Source organism: Poecilia mexicana, unplaced genomic scaffold (assembly GCF_051168715.1).
Source record: "Poecilia mexicana isolate PSO_F unplaced genomic scaffold, ASM5116871v1 scaffold_17, whole genome shotgun sequence".
Taxonomy (NCBI): Eukaryota; Metazoa; Chordata; class Actinopteri; order Cyprinodontiformes; family Poeciliidae; genus Poecilia; species Poecilia mexicana.
In genome coordinates this window covers 20,107,501-20,120,602 of record NW_028263386.1, presented here as the reverse complement: position 1 = coordinate 20,120,602, position 13,102 = coordinate 20,107,501, and the positions used below count along the sequence as shown (strand labels likewise).

The 13,102-nt window shown below is 38.9% G+C and overlaps 1 protein-coding gene and 1 long non-coding RNA gene across 3 annotated transcripts in view; both read right to left on the bottom strand.

Moving 5' to 3' along the window:
- The window catches only part of tox (thymocyte selection-associated high mobility group box), a 55,468-nt gene that overhangs the window by 10,930 nt on the left and 31,436 nt on the right, over positions 1–13,102 (bottom strand). For both annotated transcript variants that reach the window (XM_014987034.2, XM_014987033.2), the window contains exons 4-5: positions 9,897–10,172; positions 1,945–2,190 (exon numbers count right to left, since the gene is read on the bottom strand). In XM_014987034.2, coding sequence (XP_014842520.2) covers positions 1,945–2,190; positions 9,897–10,172 — 522 coding nt within the window. The remainder of the gene's footprint in view (positions 1–1,944; positions 2,191–9,896; positions 10,173–13,102) is intronic.
- Positions 11,007–13,102, bottom strand: part of LOC148154805 (uncharacterized) — a 3,552-nt gene continuing 1,456 nt past the window's right edge. The window contains exon 2 of the long non-coding RNA XR_015765949.1: positions 11,007–11,881. This is a non-coding gene — a long non-coding RNA (uncharacterized LOC148154805). The remainder of the gene's footprint in view (positions 11,882–13,102) is intronic.

The following is a 13,102-nucleotide window of genomic DNA, read 5'->3' as shown; positions in this document are numbered from 1 at the left end:
CCAGGAAATAATTGTGACTGACTCCATTAACTGGTTCATCTATTATTTCAAGAAGCTGTTAGGAAATCACAAGCAACACTTATCTCATCTTTTTTCTTTAAACATTAAAAATGCGTGCATGCAAGGTGTGATTATATGGTAAGAATGACGCTTCTGTTTTGAGCCTGACTTACGAGTTTCAACAGCTCGCAAAACACTTGGTAGTTTGTTATACAAGAACTTCGGCTTTTATTGGATCGAGGTTACGTTACTCATATAGAGTTACCTTTTACGACATGGTATTAGTGTCAGAGTGCAGTGACACTGTGGCTTTTCCTCTGAGTGGCACGGAAAGGTTCACTAGTTGCAACACTTCACCATAAACTGCAGCTTTAAAATGAAGAGGGAAAAACTTGATGTGGCTGGAGTTCACCTTCACTTTAAGTCTGCATGCATTTTTAAAAACATACATATAGAGTAAAGAACCTTGAAGGGACTGGAAAGAACCCCGAAATACTCTGTGGGTTAAGCAAATTATCCTTAAGTTCATTGGTAAATTAATAAATTGTAATTAGAGATGCAGAGAGAAGCTAGCTGTTTATCAGAGTTTGTTTGTTAATGTTTGTTGTTGTGTCAGTAAACACACCTAACTAAGCCCTAATATTTGACTGAACAACAACACTCAGTGGTGAAGACGTTGTTACGGCTACAAGGACAAAGTTTCCTGTTTTCAGGTCCCTAAAAGTGAAGTTTGAGAAGAATCTAAAACGACACTTTCCCTGCTGCAGCAGTTTTCAAACCCCTCTTGTGAAATTATTTGGATTTTGACATTTTTGGAAGTCTCATAGGTGAGATGAGAATCTACTTGCTCTAATAAGCCAGAGGTGTCAAACTCATTTTCATTTGGGCCATAGCAAGATCACGAATATCCTCAAAGGGCTAGCTGTGGCAGAATGCATCGGAAAAATCAATTAACAAACTGCTAAAATATTAACAAATAGCCGTCTCTGCACTTGATCAGTACTTCTTAAAATCAAGTTTTAAAGAAAGCTGCAGCTAGTTGGATTTGGCCCCTATAGGCCTTGAGTTTGACACAACATATTGAAATAAGTTTATATTTACTAAAGCTGCAAGAGTTGTGCTAATAAGCATGCTAATTGCCAACATGAGGTGCTAAAGACCGCAGATGTCAACCACTATATGTTTTAAAATAGCAAAAACCCCGGTTTACAGCGACTTTGATTATACACACAGTGTGACATCACCTCTGGTGCAAATAAACACACTAGATGAGTAAGTAGAGGTTGTTTTTTTTTTTTCAAAGAAGGTCAGAACAATTTGTACCAGAAACTGGCTACAAAGGTGTGAAATTCAGCCTCTTTGCAAGCAAACATTGTTTTTATAAAAATTTGTGAAAGAATGGGTTGCTGCGAGGAAGTCGGTGAACTCCAGTGTTGATGCCACCGGTTCAATACCGATATGTAAATGTGTAGGAGAAGCTGCCTGAGTTTAGGTGTTTAAGAGCGCTTGCTTTTATTTCCCATGAGTCACGAGGTAAGTATCCCTTATTTTATGTTTTTACCATTTTACAGCTGCTGAAAAAAAATTGCTCGATATTCTTCAGTGGTAATGGTTTCATTTCTCCAGAATATGAAGAGTCGGTTGGGTGCAGCGAGCTTGTTTCCATGTGAGACAGCGAACAGTAAGGGAGCTGATTTCTATCTAGTTGATATGCAGACAGAATGAGTCTGTTATGACACATAACATCATAAGTCCCTTCTGCCTACACACACACACACACACACGCACACACACACTACAGCATAATAAAAAATGGTGGTTACATGTCTCACTGTTCACAGCTCATTGAGATATTATGAAATGACTCACACCTCCAGCGGTTTCTCTGCTTCTGAGGAGTGTGTGTGAGATTTGTTTTGTGTTTTGTGTGTTTTTTTTTTTTACCCTGAGTCCATCGTCGTTGTCGTCCTCGTGGGCGGAGCTGGGAGGAGACGGGGTGGTAGATTTACTTCCAGGAGGTGAAGGGGAGTTATGGGGAACAGGGTTCCCATTCATCCCCAGTTGGGATTGGTTGATTGTGGACAGCTGGTTTTGCTGGCTCAGGCCCGATTGGCTCCTGGGTCCGAGCGCCGCTTTGATTGGCTGCTGGCTGCTGGCGAATCGAGAGTCCGAGTTCACCATCTGCTGCATCTGAGCAAAGACAGGAAGTGATAACGAGAGACGATTATTACGTCTACGAGGCCTTGAGAAAGCATTCACGCCCTTTAAGTTAAGTTTTGGTCGCAGCGCCACAAGTTTTAGAGCGTTTTATGAGGTTTCTATGCGACAGAAAGGAAAAGGAAACGGGGCTGCGATGTGCATTTCAACTCACCCTTAAATAAAACAGCAACAAACAGCATTTCAAAGTCACCTGGTCGGTAAATAGAGTCAAGCTGAGTGAAACTGAAGAAGGTTCTCTTATCAGATGACACCAGAACTGAACTATTGTGTTGAGGTGTTGTGGTAAACTAACGCTGCTGATCAAGAGCGAGATAAACCTCGTTATCCCCAAGAACATATTTGTTTTGGTTTTTTTTAACCTGCCGAGAACAAAAGTAAAGAAAATTAGAACACTGTCGACAAAAAGTTTTGTTTTCACACGACTGTGTGATTGCGTGCCCTGCCAATGCCGTCCCCACAGTGACTCATGGCGGTGGCAGCATCAGGATGTGGCAATGATTTTTCTCAGCAAAGCCGTGGAAGTTACTCAGCATTAACAAAATATAACAAGCCATTTGTTTTTTTATGGCTGTAGTCTGTAAAAGATGTGTGTTAATAACTGTACAAAAAAAGTAGGAGGAAAACAATAAGTAAATAAATGATGTTACCCTTTTACCCAATTTTTACTAATTATTTATTTAAAACTATTTTTTTAAATAAAATAATCACCTTACCACTACTTTTCTGTTTGAAACAGAGTAAGAAGAGGTAAATACTTATCTAACAGTTTAATGAAATGCAAGTAGCATGATCAAATTACTGTGCTAAAGAGCCAACAACTAAATTATATTACATAAAATCAAAATGATTGCAAATAGGTATTATCTTATTGTTAATATCAAAAAATGAGTTATCTCATTTGGTTTTCTTTGCATATAGATTATACACATAACTCCAATATATGAATAAATCAGCAGCTAGTAACCTCTTAAATTGGGTTGTAAAGCTTACTAAAGTCAAAGAACGCGCAAAATGCAAAAACACTGAAATGCTTTTTGAGACTTTCTTGGTTTTTAATAAAGCCGTGAAGGCAAACGAGTCACAGCTTTTGTCTTTGTTTGCTGTCAGTAGAAATCAAAACACAGTAACAGACACAAAAGCATGCAGGACTTGTTGATAAGTTCTCATGTTTTTGGTTATAAATTGTTATAAAAAAAAAAAAAAGTGAATCAAATCCTCCTCAAGTGTCACACAAACCTTTCCCGGTTTGCTTTAAATCTGGCCTAGATCTCAGATTCTGTGCCGCGCTGAAGGAGAGTCAGAGGTGCATAACATGCTCATCATGTAACAGACCCAACTCTGAACCGTCCGCCTCTGCTTGCCGGGGTCTGTGCAGCCGACCAGGATTCGCTAATAATGAAATCTGATAGTAACCGTGGCAACAGGAAATACAGGTCTGAGGTAAAGCCAGGATGAGAAGTCATTTAAAACATCAATTCCCATTTTCCCACTCATGTGTAAGTACATCAATAGGGCTTTTTAAACCCTATTTGCCACACTCCACAGAAGTGGCGACGTGTCTGGAGGAGACGCCGAGTCCGCAGGTGCAGACTGAACAAATACGGACAAGTTTATTCTCCGCGCCCCCGAGGCCGAGGTAATTTATCAGAAAGATGTTTACTGCGGGATGTAAAGTAACCAGACAGCCCAGTTCTCACTTTTACTGTCACACCTGTGTCATGAATGCATAATGCTTTATTGGCTTTTAAAACAAAAGGTTTCAACAAAATTGGATGGCACCTTAAATAAATCCTGGGGAAAAATGAAAAAAGCAACAGGCTTGAACTGGTTTATATGCCTGTGAAACTATAAATAAACCTTTTATAATGATTCCAAATAAGACGAAGGTCATAATTTGGTAATATTGCAGCAGTTTTGCTAGATAAAATGCACCAGTGTCATAAAATCAACACGGGAGTTAAACATACATGAGGTTTGACGTCACCGCAAAGAAATGAGGACTTATGGGAAATGGTCCTCTTAAAAGCAACACGTCGGGTTTTCACTGATGTTAAACAAAAGCACAACAATGACAATGTTTGATTTAATAGCTGCAGCAGATAATGCTTGGATTTATGGCTAGATTATACAATTAAGCGGATGAGTGAACTGCTCCACAGCTGTTGTGGGTGAAATTACTTCATTTCTCTAGTTATGAATTCATCTAGTGTTACCAAAAATAATAAAGAAAAAAAACAACTACTAATTATGCAGCGATTTTACAGCATAATCTTTTACTGACTCCGAAAGGTTACAAGCTAAAATCAGAAGTCGTAAATATACATCGTAGTAACCAAAGTTCATACCTTTAGCTGCAAAAGTACGCACTCTTTTATTATTGAGCTTCTTTGTATTTGACATCAGATCGACTTGTGTGCAATTTAATATAAATGCAGCTTCTCTGAGTGGCTCTATGTTGATAGAGGACATTTGTGAACAAAAACATCAAGAAGACACAGACAGGTCAGCGAGAAGATGTGGAGATGGAAAAGCGGGGTTAGGATATAAAACTTATTTTTTTAATTTTACATCTAAACAGGGAAAAAAAACAGTCTATGGGTGTGCAAAGTTGGGAGAGTTACACCCAGTGTAATTGTAGAGAATGTATGACACCACAGTTTTCACAAACCTGTATAATTTTTGATGCTCCACAACATTTGTGTCGGTCTGTTGCATCTAATCTGTAAAATAACGGCCATCCAAAACGTAAACTATGATTACAGTCTTCTCCAGACCCTTTTTACTGCTTACTTATTATATTCTAAAGCACAAACCGGTCAAATGGAAAACATGTTTTGCCGTGAACTTTGACTAGAATCCGTTCGCCCTTCAGCACAGTTTTAAATAGCATCGTGTGAAGTCGAACAATCTCAATTTGAGTCAGTCTGTAGCGAGACTCTGTCCACTTCTCAGGAAAACAAAAGTTAACGCCGTCAGCCTTGGTGTGGGAGCATTCATCACCACAAATAATGGATGATGGCGTCTATTTAGAGTTTCCTTTCGGTATAAGCATTGAATAATGACGGATGTGGCGGGCTGTGCCCCCCCCCCCGCCTTGGGAACACGCTACCTGAACTCGGTTACTGGCAGTGGCCGCCGAACGCTGCCGCTGTGGTATTCAGATGAAACGCAGGGTGACATTTCTCGAACATGGGACAAGGTTTTAGGCTGCTGCGAATGCTGATGGAAATAGCACAGAATAGTATCTGTGGTTTGGCCTCATCGAGAAAAACATTCATTTGTCACACGGGTTAAATTATTGAGAAAGGAAATGTCGAAAAATATTGACAACAAAAACAAAGCATTCACATATTCACTGAAGTCGTAGGACATTTGCTGCAGAGGCTAAAATCATTTCTAAAGTATATTTTTGTGGTTAAATATATTATCGATTTGAACAAAAATGCAGGGTGAAATGATATAGAATTGAACCTCCCTGTCGACCTAAAGGAATAATCGATGGAAAAACCTGTTAGATTTCCCCTTTGAGGAGACCGGAGGGTTGGGGAGGTGACGGGAGAACCCCTGATGGGTAATGACTGAGTCACGTCGGGGTAAAAGCTCTGGGAGCAAACGGTGGCCGTACATTGTTACAAAATGTGTGGTTTGAGACAGAATTTCAATATGAGAACGCGCTCTTGCTTTCACTGAAAAGGCCGTGAATTTGTCACATGTGGACGCATGAGAACAGAAGCAGATATTCTGAACTTAAACGTAACTTAAAAACAGCACAAATTGAATGTATTCAGTGAAACGAGATGCGCAGTTCAAATGATTCAGCAGTGGAACGGCAACCGAGGGGGGTTTCTACTGACACACTTATATATATATATAAAAAAGGATAAATATGCGATTAAAATGGTAGTAATAATAATAAAAACAAATCACCCTCCTATCTACTTTTGCAATATAATCAATAACTAAGAGGAGGAAAAATAATGCAATGAAACAATGATAGGTAAACATGAGAACATAAGGAATACAATTTGCTTTTTTTTTTTTTTTTTTTTTTTTTAGATTTTCTACATGATGTTCCACATCGTCAGAGGATATTTTATATTCTACATTTTGTAATGATTAAAAATCATATTTAAAATAGTGACATATAAGCCTGACACAATTAGCAATCAATCAATTAATCGCATAATTACTTAAAATGAACTCAATTTCTATTTGGACAACAATTGCTAAAGAGATGCTCTGCTTTAATATTATTGAAAAGTCGGCATTTTGAGAAACAGTGCAAGTTAGTTTGCACTACCTGCCACTGTTTTCCCTGTCTAAGCTGACTGATTTTTTTTTTTTTCATGAAATTTGGATTGCACATTATTGTTTTGTTACTTTATTTTGGATATTTAAAATGTTTTCCAGTTCCAATGGTAAATATTCCTTGGAAATTAAAGATTAATTAAAGATTAATAAATGGTGCACTATTTATTATATAAAATGGTTTCAAGATGTTATTGCTTATTGCAATAACTTCTTGGACAATTTATCGGCCAGCACAATTTGCAGTCGTGACAGGCCTAGTGACATCTAATACCGCTAGTATCTTGTGGCAGAGGATTAATGTTTAATGCTTCAGCGAGGCAATAAACCATTATTATGTTGAAATCCTCGTTGAATTACGTTATTATTTAGGGGCTCCGCTAATAAAACTCTGATCTGGATGTATATATACATACTGAAAATTTACTCAGCAAGAGATTTAGATTATAATTCTGGCTCACAATATACGGAAATACTTTAGTCGCAAGCCGCGAAAAATTACTTTTTGTCAATTTCAAATACTGTTTGAAAAGCAAAAAAAAAGGCCTTAAGAAGGTAAATTATTATTATTAGTTTTTTTAAATTATTTTCTTCAGAGAGATGATCTACTTTTGTTTATATTTCTTAACTTACACATTTATATTTCCATTGAAACATTTTTTTCCAAGCAGATGAAGAAATAAGGAAGCTGCATATGGGTTTTCTTTTGTAGTTTATTTATTTTTTTTTTTTTGTGACTTAGGAAAATATCCGAGTCAGAAGCGATAAACTAGGATTTATTACATCAAACTTGCCAGGACAAAACTACAGAAAGCTGTAAAGTAATCATTACAGCAGCGGCAAAATAATAAAAACAAGTGAAGCCAACATTTCTGTATTAACTACAACTGAATACTCTTGCTCCTGTAGGAATAACACACACGCACACACGCACACACACACACACACACACACACACACACACACACACACACACACACACACACACACACACACACTCTCTTTGATTTGACTCTTTCTACCCACACCGATTAGGCTGAGCTCGGCATGGCTGCTAGGCAACAATAATTCATGGGCTGGCAGTAAATGTATGAAAATATAACAGTGGGGTCTAGAGACCGAAGCAGACAGAGAGAAAGTAGGACTGAGAATGTAAAATAAAACCTCTCTCTCAAACAATCAACTCTGCTGCAAGACGAGCTGATGAAACCCAAACAGCAGAAATGTCTACAATTTCATTTTAAAAACTGTTGTTGTGTTTCGCAGCCGCTCTCACACCAACTTCTTGTGTTTCTCAAGCCGAGTCCCCAATATTGCAGCAGCCACATTCAATATAGAGATCAAGGAAACAAGAGTCAAGAACTGAAAGATCACGAGTGGGAGGTGAGAAGTTTCATTCTTCATAAAAACAGGAGCAATCTTTATTACTGACTTTGTAAACCTGCGACTCTGATCTGAGCAGCCGGTTTCAATGACAGAGAAGTCTCGGGCGTAGCTTTCATTTCTTTACTGTATGACAAAGGCTGTTGCAGCCTGAATGTCACCACTAAAAGCAAGATTTTCACTTTACCGTGAAACGAAGACTTAAAATACGAAGCAAATGTCAGACGGAGCGGCTGCTGTCATCGGCTTTCAAACAGAACAGCGCTCCCCCCAGGCTGCATGCTGCTACGCTGAATTAAAAAAAAAAAAAAAAAAAAAAATCGGTAAAGAGAATACAGTTTAAGATCGCTGGAGGCCGTCGGCTTACATCTGACGACTCGCTGGGATTCTCATTGAGCTTCTAATGAGTGGAGTCAAAGGACGTTTGACCACAAAACAGAGCGATCGCCGTCTCTAATGCGTCTGTTGTGTGTTAAAGCGCGTTGGGGGAGCAGCAGGCGGCCAGTCTGAGTCGATCACAGATTGAAATTGTTTCAGAGACAATTAAGAGAAACAAGGTCACAATCTCAAACTTTTTGGTTCTCAGCATGATTGGAAGGCACAGATGATCACAGTGCCAGGCTTTGGATAGAAGGAGGAGATTCTCCTCAGAAAGGCATAAATAACACAACAATTCATCCAAATCTGGTCAGTCGAGAGGGCGTGGATTTTTCTAAACGGCAACAATTTGAAAGTTTCATTTTAAAAAGAGTAAAACCTGTTCCTACATCTGAGGTGTGTCTTCTTCTGTAGACATCCTGGAAATATACAGGATATAATCTGTGCAGCCAATTAGGAAACCATCTGCAGAAGAATTTAGAAAATATGTCTTTATTCTAAAAAAAAACCCCCGAAAAAACAAGCAAAATAGAAAATACAATTATTTTCATAATTTGCTTTTAGAGATAACGTTTTGTAAGGTTGAACAGAGAAGTCTCATCCATTCAGATGTGATTGGCTTTAATCTAAAGGTTTACTCAGAAGAAAATTTTACCATATGATCTTTGATTTATCACACACTTGTGCATTAAACAATTGTTTGTTTTTTTAAAGAACATTTAGTTCAGCTCTGCTACGCTGCTCACAAAATGAATGCAAATATTGTTTATTATTCAGCAGTTGCTCTCCTGTTCCCTCCCACTGCAACCGTCAGGAGAAAACCAAACTGCATGACTGAGCGGCAAACATCCTTCGAAACGCTGAGTAACAATGTTTTCAACATGTACAGCTGATGTTATTTTTTTTATTTCCATTTTACGTGGGTAAATGCAGGGTAACCTAATTTATTCCTCACCATAAATTACAAGGATAAAAGCAATAAAATATCAGAAAATATATTAGAAATTGTTTTGACTGGCGCAAGTTTCACTCCAGAGTGACTTAGAGTTTGGAAAATATGATATATTACTTGAATTTTTTTAGCTTTGTCAAAACTGCTACAGTCATACACGGAAATGCATATGCATGCATTTTACTTTAATTTAGTGTTTTTATTGCATGACTGTTGATGCTACTGGATTTGTGTCACCAAATATATATAAACATATATAAACATATATTCAACAGATTAAAATATGATCCAACGAGTACCTTTTGAAAATAGCATATCTTTCAATAAGCCCACATTTCTGTGTGTGGTGCAATATTATAATCTTAAATGTCATTTTTCCAAAAGATGCAAGCAGATAATCATCAGAACTACTCAAGTTACTGCATTGAGTAAAAAGAAACAAATCCATTTTTAAAAATACTCTAACTTATTGAACTTGACTGTACGTCCAATTATGTTAGAAAAACACACAGGTAGGTTAATTACCGTTGTGCTTTTAATCTTTTTTTCCATCATTTTTATTGCAGCTATAAGCAAATCCAAAACATATTCTGATTAGTTTCCATGTCGCTCATCAACAGAGTAAAACTCCGTGTGCGGATGAGGTTCTACTCACCACAGAAAGTGTGCTAGTCATAGGCCCGCCGTTTGGGCTGAACGTCTCGCCATCTTGGCTGAGCCCGGCGGCTCCGTCCTGGCCGACGGGCATGCCGGCGCCCGGCAGCTGGTAGTGCCCCGCGGCCGAGCTGGGCGGCGGCGGCTCCATGGGCTGGTACGGTCTGGGGGACGCGTCGTGAGGAAGGTGAGGAGGCAGCATGTGGTCCGGCAGAGTCGGCGGAGTGATGGGTGGGATGTTGAAATCCTCGTCACTGAAGCCGTTCATCGAATAGGACTATGGAGGGAAAAAAAAAAAGAAGACACGTACAGTCAGAGCGACGCATTAGTGGATCTTCACCGATCTGGGACAAAAAGTCCAACTCAGAGCTCGGCTGGATGGGCGATGTTGCCTTCAGCAGAGTGACAACTTGGGAGAAAAATCAATGGGAATCACATAGAGGGACCATAAGAGACTGAAGTGTCATGAAACATTACTGTCAGAGATAATGGATAAGAGAGATTGTAAAAACTGCCCATTATAATTACCTCCAGGAGTTTGAATTCAGCCTCAACTACTCTGCGCTCTTTCATCTTGTCACTCCTCTTCAGCCTGAGCCCCGTTCACACGCTAATCATCACTAATCACTTCTAATGACATATCCCGTCTTGGAGAAAAAAAAAAAAAAACTGATTCTCACTCCGCTGCAGAGAAATTCGGTTATTTATACACACCGACCAATTTTGAACAGGAGAACAAAAAGAGAAGAGAAAAACGGGCGGGCCCCGTGTTTAAAAAAGAAACATCAGAGATAATGTGACAAGCAGAAAGAAGAGCAGGAACGGTCGTGTACGCGATTTAGAGAGGGAGAGAGAGACATGAAGAAGGAAATGGAGTGAGAGAATCATGCAAGAGGAGAGGGAAGAAAAACACAGTAGAGAAAAGAGAAATAGAAGCCTTCTCATACTAATCTGACAGAGGAGATGGTTTATAGAGACTGACAGCCTTTTCTGCTTGGCTGGCCACACCAGTCTCTCCATCTCGCTTTCTTTTTGCCCCTCATCCCTCACCATCCTTCTACTTCAACCCCTCTTCTAATCTCATCCTCAGTTTCTCTTTCATGTCTCACTCTTTCCTTCTCCCCGACTCTCTGCCGCTCCGTGTCAAACCCCACATGCAGCGCTCGCTTGTAATTTGTATGACTTGTGAGCTGGCTGATGAGTTGGGGATTGAATGACGTGCGCGCGTGAACAGTTCATAATTCACAGCTGCCGAGCTAAAGATCTTCTCAGAAACGAGCGAAACAGGAGGACGCAGGACGCGGACGTCGACAAAAGTGCAAAACTTGAACTTTTTCCGTTTCTTTTCACGTTAAGAAATGGAGAGGTTCCAAGTGTGAGTTAAATTAAATTTAAGTTAAATTTAATTTAATTGTAAATTAAATTTCTTACACTTTACAGTTGCAAAGTGCAAGCAAATGGAAACTTGTTTCTTTTAGATAGCAAAAAAAAAAAGAAAAAAAAGAGAGTGAGAAATCTGAAAAGTGCGGCATGCATCAGTATTGAGATCCCCTGATTCAGGACCTTCTAGCCCCGCCTACAGACATCTAGCTGCTGGGAACTTAGACGTCTGCCTTCCCAGCTTTACATTTTCAGTTTTTCCACTGATTCTCAGTTGAACTTTGACTGTTCCCCTCTTACACACGAACACGTCTTAATCCAAGACATTGCACTGAACCTTTGGCTGTATATTTAGTGTCACTGATGGAGTGGAAGATAAACCTCAGCCTTAGTCTCAAGTCTTTTGCAACCCTGCAATGCCACATTCTGTAATAGTTTCATAATATGTAATAATCTAATTAAATCTGGGTCTGAATATGCAACAATACGACCAAACGTTCAGAGATTTAAGTATGTCCGATATGAAACATGATCACATTTATTAAGATGAATACAAACACTGGTTTGTAATCGTTGACAGCATTATGCACCATTATTATATTAACCCTCTATGGCATACCGTTGCCCTCGGGCAACAAACCACAAATCTGTCCCTCACGTTGCTCCTTTGTGTTATTTTTGGGGTTTGATGATTTAAAATACCTCCAGACACATTTCTGTCCAAATAAAATAGGTATTGAGGTCCATGTGACCTTTTATTTAGAAGAGCAGCAGTCCTTTTCATGAAGCGAAGGTGCATGCTACACCTTGCCTCCTACCTGTAAGTTATACATCACTTTTCTTCATGTTTAAATTTGGGTCACTCTAACTAAAAATATTTTCATATCTGTGAATATGTAAAGAAGCATTATAGATCATTTCAAGACAATTTTTTAAATTATTTATATGCAAAAACTGTGTTTTTTTGTTTGTTGCCTCAGGGCAACATTGCGCAGTTAGGGCCCTTCTGTGCAGACAATATTATTCTAATGTGATGATATTCAATTGATTACAAAAATAATTATCAGAGCCAATTTATGTACTTTATTATTGACTAACAGCAACAGGAGATGGATGCAAGGTCATTTCATGGACAAAGGGTGCATGGTTCAGAAGTTGGGGTCATTTCCAATGAAAACATGAGGATCCACTGTACAACCATTATTTCATTGTTTGTTTATCCTCAAAACTGACTTCAGTCCCAAAGGGTGAAGAGCTGGTCATCAACGAACAAATGGCCCCATTCCAAGGCAGGTAAAGACTGAAGCAATACCTGCCAAACCCAAAAATATGGGTTTGCAGGGAACTTCATATGGCTGGTGCAGATGGTGTTCCTTACAACCTATACAGAGCGAGTTGTGCAACCACCAAATCTACCAGATATGGGAGCTGATGAAAATATTATCCTGTGCTTGGCTCAAATTCTAACAAAGAATCAGAACTACAAACTCTTATAAAAAGAACCTGCAGCCCTAACTATAGTGACTGATGTGAATCTGGTCACTACAACCCATAGATAATCAGATAAACAGGTGGTGATTCCCAGGTACGCCAATAATCAAGTGTCAAAAGTGTGATATACAATTTTTTCACATCAGCAAGAAATTCCTTCCTGATGTTTAACATATAATGGGGAAATAGACTGATTTCAACATCCTTAGTGATTCTAACTCTGCCAACCATACACATGTACAAACACACAAATGCGCGTTTTAGTAATTTGCTCAAATGTACCATTCGTTAATGAAAGTTAGTCGTTTATTTTATATTTGGTGAGTTGGAACCATG